Source organism: Phyllobates terribilis, unplaced genomic scaffold (assembly GCF_046119375.1).
Source record: "Phyllobates terribilis strain yellow unplaced genomic scaffold, ASM4611937v1 Scaffold_1__5_contigs__length_1240528914, whole genome shotgun sequence".
Classification (NCBI taxonomy): Eukaryota; Metazoa; Chordata; class Amphibia; order Anura; family Dendrobatidae; genus Phyllobates; species Phyllobates terribilis.
This window is the reverse complement of record NW_027362761.1, coordinates 280,914,945-280,928,639: the sequence shown is the minus strand read 5'-3', so window position 1 is coordinate 280,928,639 and position 13,695 is coordinate 280,914,945. Positions and strand designations below refer to the sequence as shown.

The window sequence follows — 13,695 nt, the reverse complement described above, 5'->3', positions numbered from 1 at the left end:
AAGGTGTGGAGAAGAATTTTTGTTTTTGGTTATTTATTTTGCCTTATATACAAGTCATTACCCTGGAAAGGATGTTCCTTAACTGTTTTCACAGGAAAATCCATTTTGGTTTCGTTTTTGTATGTTTTATTGTGCGTGTGTAAAAGTGGCGTAATACTCTGACAACATTGTTGACAGCAGTGACCTGGGAGTCAGAGATGGTTCCAGGGGTCTTCCCCATGCTATTTCCATGTTATTTGAGCACGGTTCCCATCCATTTGCGCAATTTTTAGGCCCTCTGCAGACCTCCGGAGAAGGGGAGGTGCCGAAAAAATGCTTGAGTTTCCCATAGACTTACATTGGGCTCGTTACTCGGACTGAGCACTCGAGCATTCCAGTTTGCTCGTCCCAACCAACCAGTACCCGAGCATTGAGTATCCGAGCATTTTAGTGCTCGCTCATCACTAATTATAATCAGAGTTTGTTTTCTAACTTCAAGGGGTTGTCTACTACTGGGCAATTTCTTAGTAATAGCTCTGCGTAAAATAAAAAAATTGTATACTTAACTTGCTGCCGGTGCTGTGTTCCCAGTGGTCATGTGATGTAAATAATGTCATGTGACTGCTGCAGCCAATTAACAGCCACTGATCATCTGCAGCTATTTATTGGCTGCACTAGTCATGTGACATTGCTTATATCATTTGACCACTAGGTACACAGCTCTGAACTCAAAGAAATGATGCCAGACTGGGATTTAAGTGTACAGTTTTATTATTGTTATTATTATTATTATTATTCTATGCTGCACAAGGTAGCTACTCATAAGGGGTTGTCCAATAGTGGACCACCCTTTAAGAACCTGATTCTACCAAATGATGTTTTAGGTGGCACTGACTGTCGGTGATATCAGCATATTGTGTACTGTCTTGAACATGGCTATACTGAGTTATGTAAATATCTGTTAGAGGGACATATTTGTAGCCTTCACCACATCAATTCCTCAATATCTGCCCAATTAAGTGATCAGGACTCAACTCTGTTAGACTGCAGTGCCCTATTAATTAGGCTTATTATACTTAATGATGGACCATCCATCAGCATCTTCAACTGGGTAACCAAAAGTTACACAAAGCCGATCATAAGGTGAAGTGATCATTAGAATATTAGGAAGATAGTTATCTTTTTACAAAAAATTGCAAAAAGTTTTTTATTGGGAACTGTTTTTATAACAATTATGAAATGTATCTCAATATATTATTGGCAAAGGTATTGGCTCAATGATTGTTTTGTAGTGCTAGGGTCTTGGGAAGGAATCCAGTGAAGACAATCACACACCCTAGTATAGGCAACATACACAGGGGTAAACATAAATAATAGATCTTCGTTGAAGTTATGGGTTATCTAATGCTTTTCAGAAATTCTCCTGAACGTTTACGATAAATAATAGAGGACACTGCCATACTTGTATATTGTGCAACCAAGATTTCACCTGAATATAAATATTTACATCTGTTTTTTTTTTATGAGTCTCCTTCGCCTGAAGCAAGGATTCACTAATCAAGGCAGAGGGACTAGTTGACACTCCCCAGTCATGTAATAGCCAGTCTTGGGGGGAATACCTCTGTTGGCTTCTCCCTTCCAAAACAACACCCCTTTTTAATCCTGAGGGTAGTCCGGTATATAAAATGTCTTTTCTAAATATCTATTTTTACTCTTTAATAACTTTTGTAATTAGATTTATTATAAAAACCCCATATTTCTCCCTATCCTGTTAATGCCTAAATGTGTTTTGTTTATTTCACTTCCTGTCATGTTTTGTTTGAGAGGAGTCTTAAACAGGATGTCACAGGAGGCCGGTGCTGCACTCACTTCCTTGCAGAATAACAGGAATAATAATAGGAAGGTTGAACTTGATTGACCTAGGTCTTTATTCAACCTACATTATTATATAACTGTGTTTCTATATCTATCACCCTTCCTGGAACAGGAACCTTTCTTGCATCAATTCCCTCTGAAGTTGTCCTGGTTCCATGAAGCTGTTGGAGAGAGGAGTGCAGCGCCGGCACTCTGCGTCTGTCTCCACAGTTTCTACCTGTGATCACTAGGCGGTAGAGATAGAAGCAGTGAGTGACACTAGCACTGCCCCATAGCTTCTATTACTGTCCTCAAATGATGTAGCATGCAGTGATGCTTGCTACAATTTGCTTGCAGTTTGTTACCAAGGTTTCAGTTAGCCATTAAAAGATATCAACCACTAAAGACTCTCAAATTTTAATATTTTTCTACCATGATAATGTGAAATTTGCGCAGTTTCATCTATTAAATAAACTACTTTGACTTCTAAGACTTTTAGTAGAACGAAATTAGTTAGTTCATCTCACTTTGTTATTATCTGAGGGAAACAAATACAATCTTAACATATCTAATATGCTTCTACACAGATTGGAAATTGGGAACATTAAGTAATAACTATAAAAACTATATAAAACCCCAACTCTCATTTCTCATACTTTACAATGGACTCCTTGTCTCTAGCTGTCTTGCCTCTCCATATTACTGAGAGCACTTCCGAATTTTACATGACAGCTGTAATGTCTAAATACCAAAATAATTGTTGCCTAGATTGACTTTAATGATATACATATATATACAGTTATATGAAAAAGTTTGGGCACCCCTATTAATCTTAAGCTTAATGTTTTATAAAAATTGGTGTTTTTGCAACAGCTATTTCAGTTTAATATATGTAATAACTGTTGGACACAGTAAAGTTTCTGCCTTGAAATGAGGTTTATTGTACTAACAGAAAATGTGCAATCTGCTTTCAAACAAAATTTGACAGGTGCATAAGTATGGGCACACTTATCATTTTCTTGATTTAAATACTCCTACCTACTTTTTACTGACTTACTAAAGCACTTTTTTTGGTTTTGTAACCTCATTGAGCTTTGAACTTCAGAGCCAGGTGTATGCAATCATGAGAAAAGCTACTTAAAGTGGCCACTTGCAAGTTGTTCTCCTGTTTGAATTTCCTCTGAAGAGTGGAATTATGGGCTCCTCAAAACAACTGTCAAATGATCTGAAAACAAAGATTATTCAACATAGTTGTTCAGGGGAAGGATACAAAAAGCTGTCTCAGAGATTTAACCTGTCAGTTTCCACTGTGAGGAACATAGTAAGGAAATGGAAGAACACAGGGACAGTTCTTGTTAAGGCCAGAAGTGGCAGGCCAAGAAAAACATCAGAAAGGCAGAGAAGAAGAATGGTGAGATCAGTCAAGGACAATCCTCAGACCACCTCCAGTGAGCTGCAGCATCAACTTGCTGCAGATGGTGTCACTGTGCATCGGTCAACTATACAACACACTTTGCACAAGGAGAAGCTGTATGGGAGAGTGATGCGAAATAAGCCGTTTCTGCAAGCATGCCACAAACAGAGTCGGCTGAGGTATGCAAAAGCACATTTGGAGAAGCCAATTTCTTTTTGGAAGAAGGTCCTGTGGACTGATGAAACCAAGATTGAGTTGTTTGGTCATACAAAAAGGCGTTATGCATGGCGGCAAAAAAACACAGCATTCCAAGAAAAACACTTGCTACCCACAGTAAAATTTGGTGAAGGTTCCATCATGCTTTTGGGCTGTGTGGCCAATGCCGGCACCGGGAATCTTGTTAAAGTTGAGGGACGCATGTATTCCACTCAGTATCAGCAGATTCTTGACAATAATGATCAAGAATCAGTGATAAAGTTGAAGTTACGCAGGGGATGGATCTTTCAGCAAGACAATGATCCAAAACACCGCTCCAAATCTACTCAGGCATTCATGCAGAGGAACAATTACAATGTTCTGGAATGGCCATCCCAGTCCCCAGACCTGAATATCATTGAACATCTGTGGGATCATTTGAAGAGGGCTGTCCATGCTCGGCGACCATCAAACTTAACTGAACTGGAATTGTTTTGTAAAGAGGAATGGTCAAAAATACCTTCATCCAGGAACTCATTAAAAGCTACAGGAAGCGACTAGAGGCTGTTATTTTTGCAAAAGGAGGATCTACTAAATATTAATGTCACTTTTCTGGTGAGGTGCCCATACTTATGCACCTGTCAAATTTTGTTTGAATGCAGATTGCACATTTTCTGTTAGTACAATAAACCTCATTTCAAGGCAGAAACATTACTGTGTCCAAAAGCTATTACATATATCAAACTGAAATAGCTGTTGCAAAAACACCAATTTTTATAAAACAATAAGATTAAGATTAATAGGGGTGCCCAAACTTTTTCATATAACTGTGTATATATATATATATATACATATATATATACAGTCATATGAAAAAGTTTGGGCACCCCTATTAATCTTAAGCTTAATGTTTTATAAAAATTGGTGTTTTTGCAACAGCTATTTCAGTTTGATATATGTAATAACTGTTGGACACAGTAATGTTTCTGCCTTGAAATGAGGTTTATTGTACTAACAGAAAATGTGCAATCTGTATTCAAACAAAATTTGACAGGTGCATAAGTATGGGCACCTCACCAGAAAAGTGAAATTAATATTTAGTAGATCCTCCTTTTGCAAAAATAACAGCCTCTAGTCGCTTCCTGTAGCTTTTAATGAGTTCCTGGATCCTGGATGAAGGTATTTTTGACCATTCCTCTTTACAAAACAATTCCAGTTCAGTTAAGTTTGATGGTCGCCGAGCATGGACAGCCCTCTTCAAATGATCCCACAGATGTTCAATGATATTCAGGTCTGGGGACTGAGATGGCCATTCCAGAACATTGTAATTGTTCCTCTGCATGAATGCCTGAGTAGATTTGGAGCGGTGTTTTGGATCATTGTCTTGCTGAAAGATCCATCCCCTGCGCAACTTCAACTTTATCACTGATTCTTGAAAATTTTTGTCAAGAATCTGCTGATACTGAGTGGAATCCATGCATCCCTCAACTTTAACAAGATTCCCGGTGCCGGCATTGGCCACACAGCCCCAAAGCATGATGGAACCTCCACCAAATTTTACTGTGGGTAGCAAGTGTTTTTCTTGGAATGCTGTGTTTCTTTGCCACCATGCATAACGCCTTTTTGTATGACCAAACAACTCAATCTTGGTTTCATCAGTCCATAGGACCTTCTTCCAAAAAGAAATTGGCTTCTCCAAATGTGCTTTTGCATACCTCAGCCGACTCTGTTTGTGGCGTGCTTGCAGAAACGGCTTCTTTCGCATCACTCTCCCATACAGCTTCTCCTTGTGCAAAGTGCGTTGTATAGTTGACCGATGCACAGTGACACCATCTGCAGCAAGTTGATGCTGCAGCTCTCTGGAGGTGGTCTGAGGATTGTCCTTGACTGATCTCACCATTCTTCTTCTCTGCCTTTCTGAAGTTTTTCTTGGCCTGCCACTTCTGGCCTTAACAAGAACTGTCCCTGTGTTCTTCCATTTCCTTACTATGTTCCTCACAGTGGAAACTGACAGGTTAAATCTCTGAGACAGCTTTTTGTATCCTTCCCCTGAACAACTATGTTGAATAATCTTTGTTTTCAGATCATTTGACAGTTGTTTTGAGGAGCCCATGATGGCACTCTTCAGTGGAGCTTCAAACAGGAGAACAACTTGTAAGTGGCCACTTTAAGTAGCTTTTCTCATGATTGCATACACCTGGCTATGAAGTTCAAAGCTCAATGAGGTTACAAAACCAAAAAAAGTGCTTTAGTAAGTCAGTAAAAAGTAGGTAGGAGTATTTAAAACAAGAAAATGATAAGGGTGCCCATACTTATGCACCTGTCAAATTTTGTTTGAATGCAGATTGCACATTTTCTGTTAGTACAATAAACCTCATTTCAAGGCAGAAACATTACTGTGTCCAACAGTTATTACATATATCAAACTGAAATAGCTGTTGCAAAAACACCAATTTTTAGAAAACATTAAGCTTAAGAATAATAGGGGTGCCCAAACTTTTTCATATGACTGTATATATATATATATATATATATATATATATATACAGTGCCTTGTGAAAGTATTTGGCCCTCTTGAACTTTTGTACCTTTTGCCACATTTCTGGCTTCAAACATAAAGATATAAAATTCTAATTTTTTTGGGAAGAATCAACAACAAGTGGGATATAATCGTGAAGTGGAACGAAATTTATTGGATATTTTAAACTTTTTTAAAAACTGAAAAGTGGGATGTGCAATATTATTCGGCCCCCTTGAGTTAATACTTTGTAGCGCCACCTTTTGCTGCGATTACAGCTGCCAGTCGCTTGGGGTATGTCTCTATCAGTTTTACATATCAAGAGGCTGAAATTCTTGCCCATTCTTCCTTGCAAAACAGCTCAAGCTCAGTGAGGTTGGATGGAGGGCGTTTGTGAAAGGCAGTTTTCAGCTCTTTCCACAGATTCTTGATTGGATTCAGGTCTGGACTTTGACTTGGCCATTCTAACACCTAGATACATTCATTTTTGAACCATTCCATTATAGATTTTGCTTTATGATTGGGATCATTGTCTTGTTGGAAGATAAATCTCCGTCCCAGTCTCAGGTGTTTTGCAGACTCAACAGGTTTTCTTCCAGAATGGTCCTGTATTTGGCTCCGTCCATCTTCCCATCAATTTTAACCATCTTCCCTGTCCCTGCTGAAGAAAAGCAGGCCCACACCATGATGCTGCCACCACCATGTTTGACAGTGGGGATGATGTTTTGAGGGTGATGAGCTGTGTTGCTTTTACGCCAAACATATCGTTTTGCATTGTGGCCAAAGAGTTTGATTTTAGTTTCATCTGACCAAAGCACCTTATTCCACATGTTTGGTGTGTCCCCAAGGTGGCTTGTGGCAAACTTCAAACGAGACTTTTTATGGATATCTTTGAGAAATGGCTTTCTTCTTGCCACTCTTCCATAAAGGCCAGATTTGTGCAGTGTACGACTGATTGTTGTCCTATGGACAGACTCTCCCACCTCAGCTGTAGATCTCTGCAGTTCATGCAGAGTGATCATGGGCCTTTTGGCTGCATCTCTGATCAGTCTTCTCTGTGTTCTAGATGAACGTTTAGAGGGATGGCCGGGTCTTGGTAGATTTGCAGTGGTTTGATACTCCTTCCATTTTAATATGATCACTTGCACAGTGCTCCTTGAGATGTTTAAAACTTGGGAAATCTTTTTGTATCCAAATCCGGCTTTAAACTTCACTACAACAGTATCTCGGACCTGCCTGATGTGTTCCTTGGTCTTCATGATGCTCTCTGCACTTGAAACAGAACCCTGAGACTATCACAGAGAAGGTGCATTTATACGGAGACTTAATTACACACAGGTGGATTCTATTTATCATTACCAGTCATTTAGGACAACATTGGGTCATTCAGAGATCCTCACTGAACTTCTGGAGTGAGTTTGCTGCACTGAAAGTAAAGGGGCCGAATAATATTTCATGCCCCACTTTTCAGTTTTCAATTTTTTTTTAAAAAGTTTAAAATATCCAATAAATTTAGTTCCACTTCACGATTCTGTCCCACTTGTTGTTGATTCTTCCCCCCAAAAATTAGAATTTTATATCTTTACATTTGAAGCCAGAAATGTGGCAAAAGGTAGAAAAGTTCAAGGGGGCCAAATACTTTCACAAGGCACTGTATATATACACTGCTCAAAAAAATAAAGGGAACACTCAAATAACACATCCTAGATCTGAATGAATGAAATATTCTCATTGAATACTTTGTTCTGTACAAAGTTGAATGTGCTGACAACAAAATCACACAAAAATCACAAATGGAAATCAAATTTATTAACCAATGGAGGCCTGGATTTGGAGTCACCCCCAAAATTAAAGTGGAAAAACACACTACAGGCTGATCCAACTTTGATGTAATGTCCTTAAAACAAGTCAAAATGAGGCTCAGTATTGTGTGTGGCCTCCACATGCCTGTATGACCTCCCTACAACGCCTGGGCATGCTCCTGATGAGGTTGCGGATGGTCTCCTGTGGGATCTCCTCCCAGACCTGGACTAAATCATCTGCCAACTCCTGGACACTCTGTGGTGCAACGTGACGTTGGTGGATGGAGCGAGACATGATGTCCCAGATGTGCTCAATCGGATTCAGGTCTGGGGAACGGGCGGGCCAGTTCATACCTTCAATGCCTTCATCTTGCAGGAACGGCTGACACACTCCAGCCACATGAGGTCTAGCACTGTTCTGCATTAGGAGGAACCCAGGGCCAACGTCACCAACATATGGTCTCACAAGGGGTGTGAGAATCTCATCACAGTACCTAATGGCAGTCAGGCTACCTCTGGAGAGCACATGGAAGGCTGTGCGGCCCTCCAAAGAAATGCCACCCCACACCATTACTGATACACTGCCAAACTGGTCATGCTGAAGGATGTTGCAGGCAGCAGATCGCTTTCCACGGCGTCTACAGACTCTGTCACGTCTGTCACATGTGCTCAGTGTGAACCTGCTTTCATCTGTAAAGAGCACAGGGCGCCAGTGGCAACTTTGCCAATCCTGGTGTTCTGTGGCAAATGCCAAGCCTCCTGCACGGCATTGGGCTGTGAGCACAACCCCCATCTGTGGACATCGGGCCCTCATACCACCCTCATGGAGTCGGTTTCTAACCGTTTGTGCAGACACATGCACATTTTTGGCCTGCTGGAGGTCATTTTGCAGGGCTCTGGCAGTGCTCCTACTGTTCTGCCTTGTACAAAGGCGGAGGTAGCGGTCCTGCTGCTGGGTTGTTGCCCTCCTACGGCCCCCTCCATGTCTCCTGGTGTACTGGCCTGTCTCCTGGTAGCGCCTCCAGCCTCTGGACACTACGCTAACAGACACAGCAAACCTTCTTGCCACAGCTCACATTGATGTGCCATCCTGGATTAGCTGCACTACCTGAGCAACTTTTGTGGGTTGTAGAGTCCCTCACATGCTACAACGAGTGTGAAAGCACAACCAACATTCAAAAGTGACCAAAACATCAGCCAGAAAGCATTGGTACTGAGATGTGGTCTGTGGTCCCCACCTGCAGAACCACTCCTTTATTGAGTGGGTCTTGATAATTCCATCTATTGTCTATTCCATTTGCACAACAGCATGTGAAATTGATTGTCAATCAGTGTTGCTTCCTAAGTGGACGGTTTGATTTCACATAAGTTTGATTCACTTGGAATTATATTCTGTTGTTTAAGTGTTCACTTTAATTTTTTTGAGCAGGGTATATACTGTACATGACAAAATACCCCAATAGAAAAGGGACCAAAAACCACCAGTGGAGCATAAAATAAACTCATTTAAATGACCATGTTATTTTAAATACTGGGCTTGTATTTTATTCTACAATTAGTGATATAATTCTTGGCCATGCTTTACAATTGGGAACTTTCCCCAATTACTGTATTTAATAAATTTTGACTGTGCACTTTATTTGTTATCAAATTGGAGATATACATTTTCTTAGCAAATGTGAATATTAGAAAACTGTATTTTTCCTAAATTACTATATTAAGGACTTTTGCTAAATCTTCAGTATTTAAATATATTTTACTAGTTATTATACCTTGCTAACTTATTTCCCTTACTTATATTCTTCTCTGTTATATTATTTCACTAATTGTAGAATAAAATATAAGTCCAGAAAAAACTTTTTTATCCTCTGCTGGTGTTTTGGTTCCTTTTCTATTGGGGTATCTTGACATGTATATACTAAAGGTTTCATTACTTATAATAAGGATTATGTGATACAAGAGATATCTAGCACCTTTTGTTGCAGGTGATATTGAGCTGTAATATCTAGTAGCTGTTTGTTTGGCCCAGTGGACCACTCATAATACAGGCAGGAAGTAGCAGAAAGTTCCACAGACACTAAATAAGTGTGAGCAACAAGATCGGAACAGGTTTTACAATACTGCTAAAACCATATCAATAAATAAAGGTATTTAAGCACTTTAGGAAGGAGGAGATTGGGGCTGAACCTGTACAGTGGTAGACATTCCACTGGTGCAACCTATGCAGCCGCATTGGGGTCCAGAAGGTAAGAGGCTCACTTCTATCTCCAAAGCAGGTGAAATTGTGTATTATTATGAGCTATAAAAGAGCAAAAGTCCCATATATTGTTCTTGCACAGAGGCCTTCTTCTGTCTATGGCCACTATTGAACCTGTAGTACTAATATATATTCGTAAGTATCACAAAATCATAACCCAACACATTTGTTAACATAAAATGGACAACCCCTTTTAATCACAAGACATCTAATTATTATTATTAAGGTTTGAATCAATGTCCTTAATATATAGCCACATTCATATTTGAAAGTCCAGATTTGAGTTACTTACAAACACAGTGCGGGATTCTTGAAGTCCATATGGGGGTCCCGGTCTCTCGACTGTAGCATGTTAGCAGGGAGCTTCCTTCAAGAACAAAGCCTGTGTTGCATGTGTACTGTATTGTGGTTCCCACCAACAGGACTGGATCTGAAATAAGACGAGTGGACTGCTCCACCTCTCCAGGATCTGTGCAGTACATGACTGCAACACAAAGAGAAAGATGAATTCTGATTAATATACCCCAGCATATAGTCTATAAAGAGATGGGGAAAGGGATAAATACAAAAATGGATGATAGGAAAGGAGATAAGCGCTAACCAATGAGTTTGTCAGGATATGTGTAAACTAAAACTTTAAAAATACTTGTCAATTGACCTAAAATAATTATACATTATAGACAATAGTTATTAATAAAATATCATTTATTTATAGAAAATAGAATTATTACTACTGTTGTATTATAAATGAAAAAAAGACTTTTTATTCAGTGGAATGTTTTAAAGCAGCAGAACTGTATATGTGAAAGTATTGTGTAGTTTGTGGGGTCATCATTGCTTTGAAGTCACCACTATGGTCAACCATATGACCAAATGGCTCTTCCCAAAGTTTTTTTAAAGTGGATCTGTCACCAGATTCCGCAAAATGAAGATGTGAAGGGGCTGATGTACTTACTTTGAAAATCCATGTCAAATGGCTAAACAATTCTTTTTGGAAGTTTAAACTCAATCTCAACCCACGTAGCCTGATTGACAATTCTCCAGTGTCCTTCCTCATTCCTGCTGAGATCTCACACTGCTCAGTACATGCTGCAGCTGTCAGTCTGGGCCCGGTGAAGACTGAACACACTTAGACTAATGAGCCCCTTCACTCAATAGCTGGACTCATACAATTATAATTTTAATATGAGGATTATACAGCCATTTGAGCATGGAATTTCAAAGTAAGCACATCAGCTTCTTCAGGTCTGATAGCTCTATTTAATAATGTATGCAGTTTACATTGTGAAATCTGGTGACAAATCACCTTTAAGCTTTAGTCATCAGCTTAACTTAAAAAAATGATCTTGACCTAAAACTCTACAACTAAAATGCATATTAATACGCAAGTGTATTTTACTCTCAATTTATCTTATGTATTTTTATGCAAGAATCTAACAAAATATAATATGTAACATGAGCATGATCTTTGTTTTCAATAAAAAAAAAATATTTTTCTCTAGGGCTGTATTTCAAAGTTTGTCTCATTTAGTTTGGTAAGTCTCGGTGCAGCTCTGAAGGTGTTTTGTGTGACCCCATTTATCCCGTTAGATACATCTAGACATTAAAGAAACTGTCAACACAACATTTTAACAAAATGATTACATTCAGAAATAGCATGTACGAGTCACAGATCAATAGTACTTTTAAACTTTTTATTTTACCATGGTTTTTGTTAAATGTTACAAGTAACTAAAAAAAAAACAACTTTTATCATTCATATTCTTATGAACAAACATAGAAGAAGAATTTTAGAGCAGGAGGCACTTTGACAGGCACAGTTACAAACAGTTCAATAAAGAATGTGGAATTCATCACAAAAGTCACATGATACTTCACAACACCAATCGTAATCTTTTGATGGCGCTTCGGACAAGTCAAGAATTCTTGGTCTTGCCTATCCAACCACTTTTCCGAATGATGATGACGTCTTCAGAAAAATCCAAGTTAGCTGGTCTTACTCATGGACATTTAAAGCGTCATTTATGAGATTTTCCAGTCCATTTTTTTTTCATCCGCAACATAGATGAGAGGATTATTATCACGTTGAAGATGATATTATGAAAAAAGAAAAGCATCCACAGCTGATGATGAAATGTTGATCCTGCTGAATCATATCATGGCTATATGAGGACAGTCACTTTCACGCTAAGAAGACTAAGATGGTTAAAGAATGATCAAATGAGAATACCATCAATACCCAGAGAAAAGTCATTAAAGAAAACACACAATTCATAAAAAACATAGCATTGGAAGTCAATAGATTTAGAATATTGGAGGTAAGGTTTTTTTTTTATACTGCCCATTTGTATAGGCTACTGATGGATGCATAAAAGGGCATTTAGGTCATTTTAGTTAGACAAGCCATAAAAGTTCAGATGGTTGGGGTATGGCCACAAAACTCAACTCCAAGGCTCTTACACATCAGATCTGCAATATGCATTTGGCGTGCAAGTCAGCCCATGGACTACGTGAAAAAAGTGGCAATTTACCATTTGTTTGTAGGTTTATGTTAGTACAAACTTGTGTTTAAGCTGTATTAAAAGGGGTCATCAGCTAAGCTCTTTTTAGGAAAGGAGTCAACGGCAGATGTATGTAACTGTATAGCATTTAATTAAAAAAATTGTGTATGGGGAAGAAGGGGGAGGGGGCAAAAATTTCACACCACTTTTCTTGAATGCAATATGAACAAACTGCACCCGACAGAATTTCCAGTTTCCTTTTTTCAAGTGAAAGTTGGACTTATTCATAGAGGCTGAGCCCCACCAATAACACTTATCACATGTCTGATTTATCAGTGGTTGTCGTACAAATTTTTGTGTATTGGACATCATACAAAGACTTTTAAAGCGAATCTGTCACAAGGTTTTTGCTACCCCGTCTGATAGCAGCATAATGTAGGAAAAGAGACCCTGATTCCAGTGATGTATCACTTAGTTTACTGGGTGCAACAATTGTGACACAATCGGAGTTCTTAGATGTAGAATGCAGCAGAGCTCAGAAAGCTAACCCCACCCACACCACAGTTTTCTGAGTACATTGTATAATGACAGTAAGCTGCTAATTAGTGGTGGGGGCAGAGGTGGACCAGATCTCATGAATGTTCCAGTCCGGGCAGTGATAATCGCCTGCTGATAAAACACTCATTGTATTGAAACAACAGCACTCAGCCTAATAAGTGACACACCGCTGAAATCAGTGTCTCAGCTCCTAGCTCATGCTGCCTTCTTACACTTATAGCAACTAGTAACCCTTCATATTCTGTAATTTGACATCTATTTTAAAGGTGCCACTAACAAAATTGGATAGGAAATCTCTTCTTACTTTATAATGAAGTGAAGAAGATTTTCTTTTAATACCATTATGACTGACTTGCTTGAGCCTAAATGCCTTATAGTTCAGTTGGAAAAGCAAATCTATTCTGTAAAATAGTAATTCTATCTTTCATATTGTTGTAACAATGCTGTAATGCTCTGCATAAATGTCAAAGCTGTCTAGAGAAAGATGTTGATTAAAAAATATTTAAGGCTTTGCTTAACCTTTATGCCAAAATCTCAAAAGGTTTCCCAGATCTGATATTTCTGGTAAATGTTTGAACACATATGCTGCAGTGTATTTTCACCTTTGAATACTGCCA

General features: G+C 38.8%; 1 protein-coding gene across 1 annotated transcript in view; it reads right to left on the bottom strand.

Moving 5' to 3' along the window:
• The window catches only part of SEZ6L (seizure related 6 homolog like), a 779,891-nt gene that overhangs the window by 76,137 nt on the left and 690,059 nt on the right, over positions 1-13,695 (bottom strand). Inside the window, exon 13 of the mRNA XM_073672981.1 lies at positions 10,312-10,503. Within this exon, the coding sequence (XP_073529082.1) occupies positions 10,312-10,503 (192 nt within the window). The remainder of the gene's footprint in view (positions 1-10,311; positions 10,504-13,695) is intronic.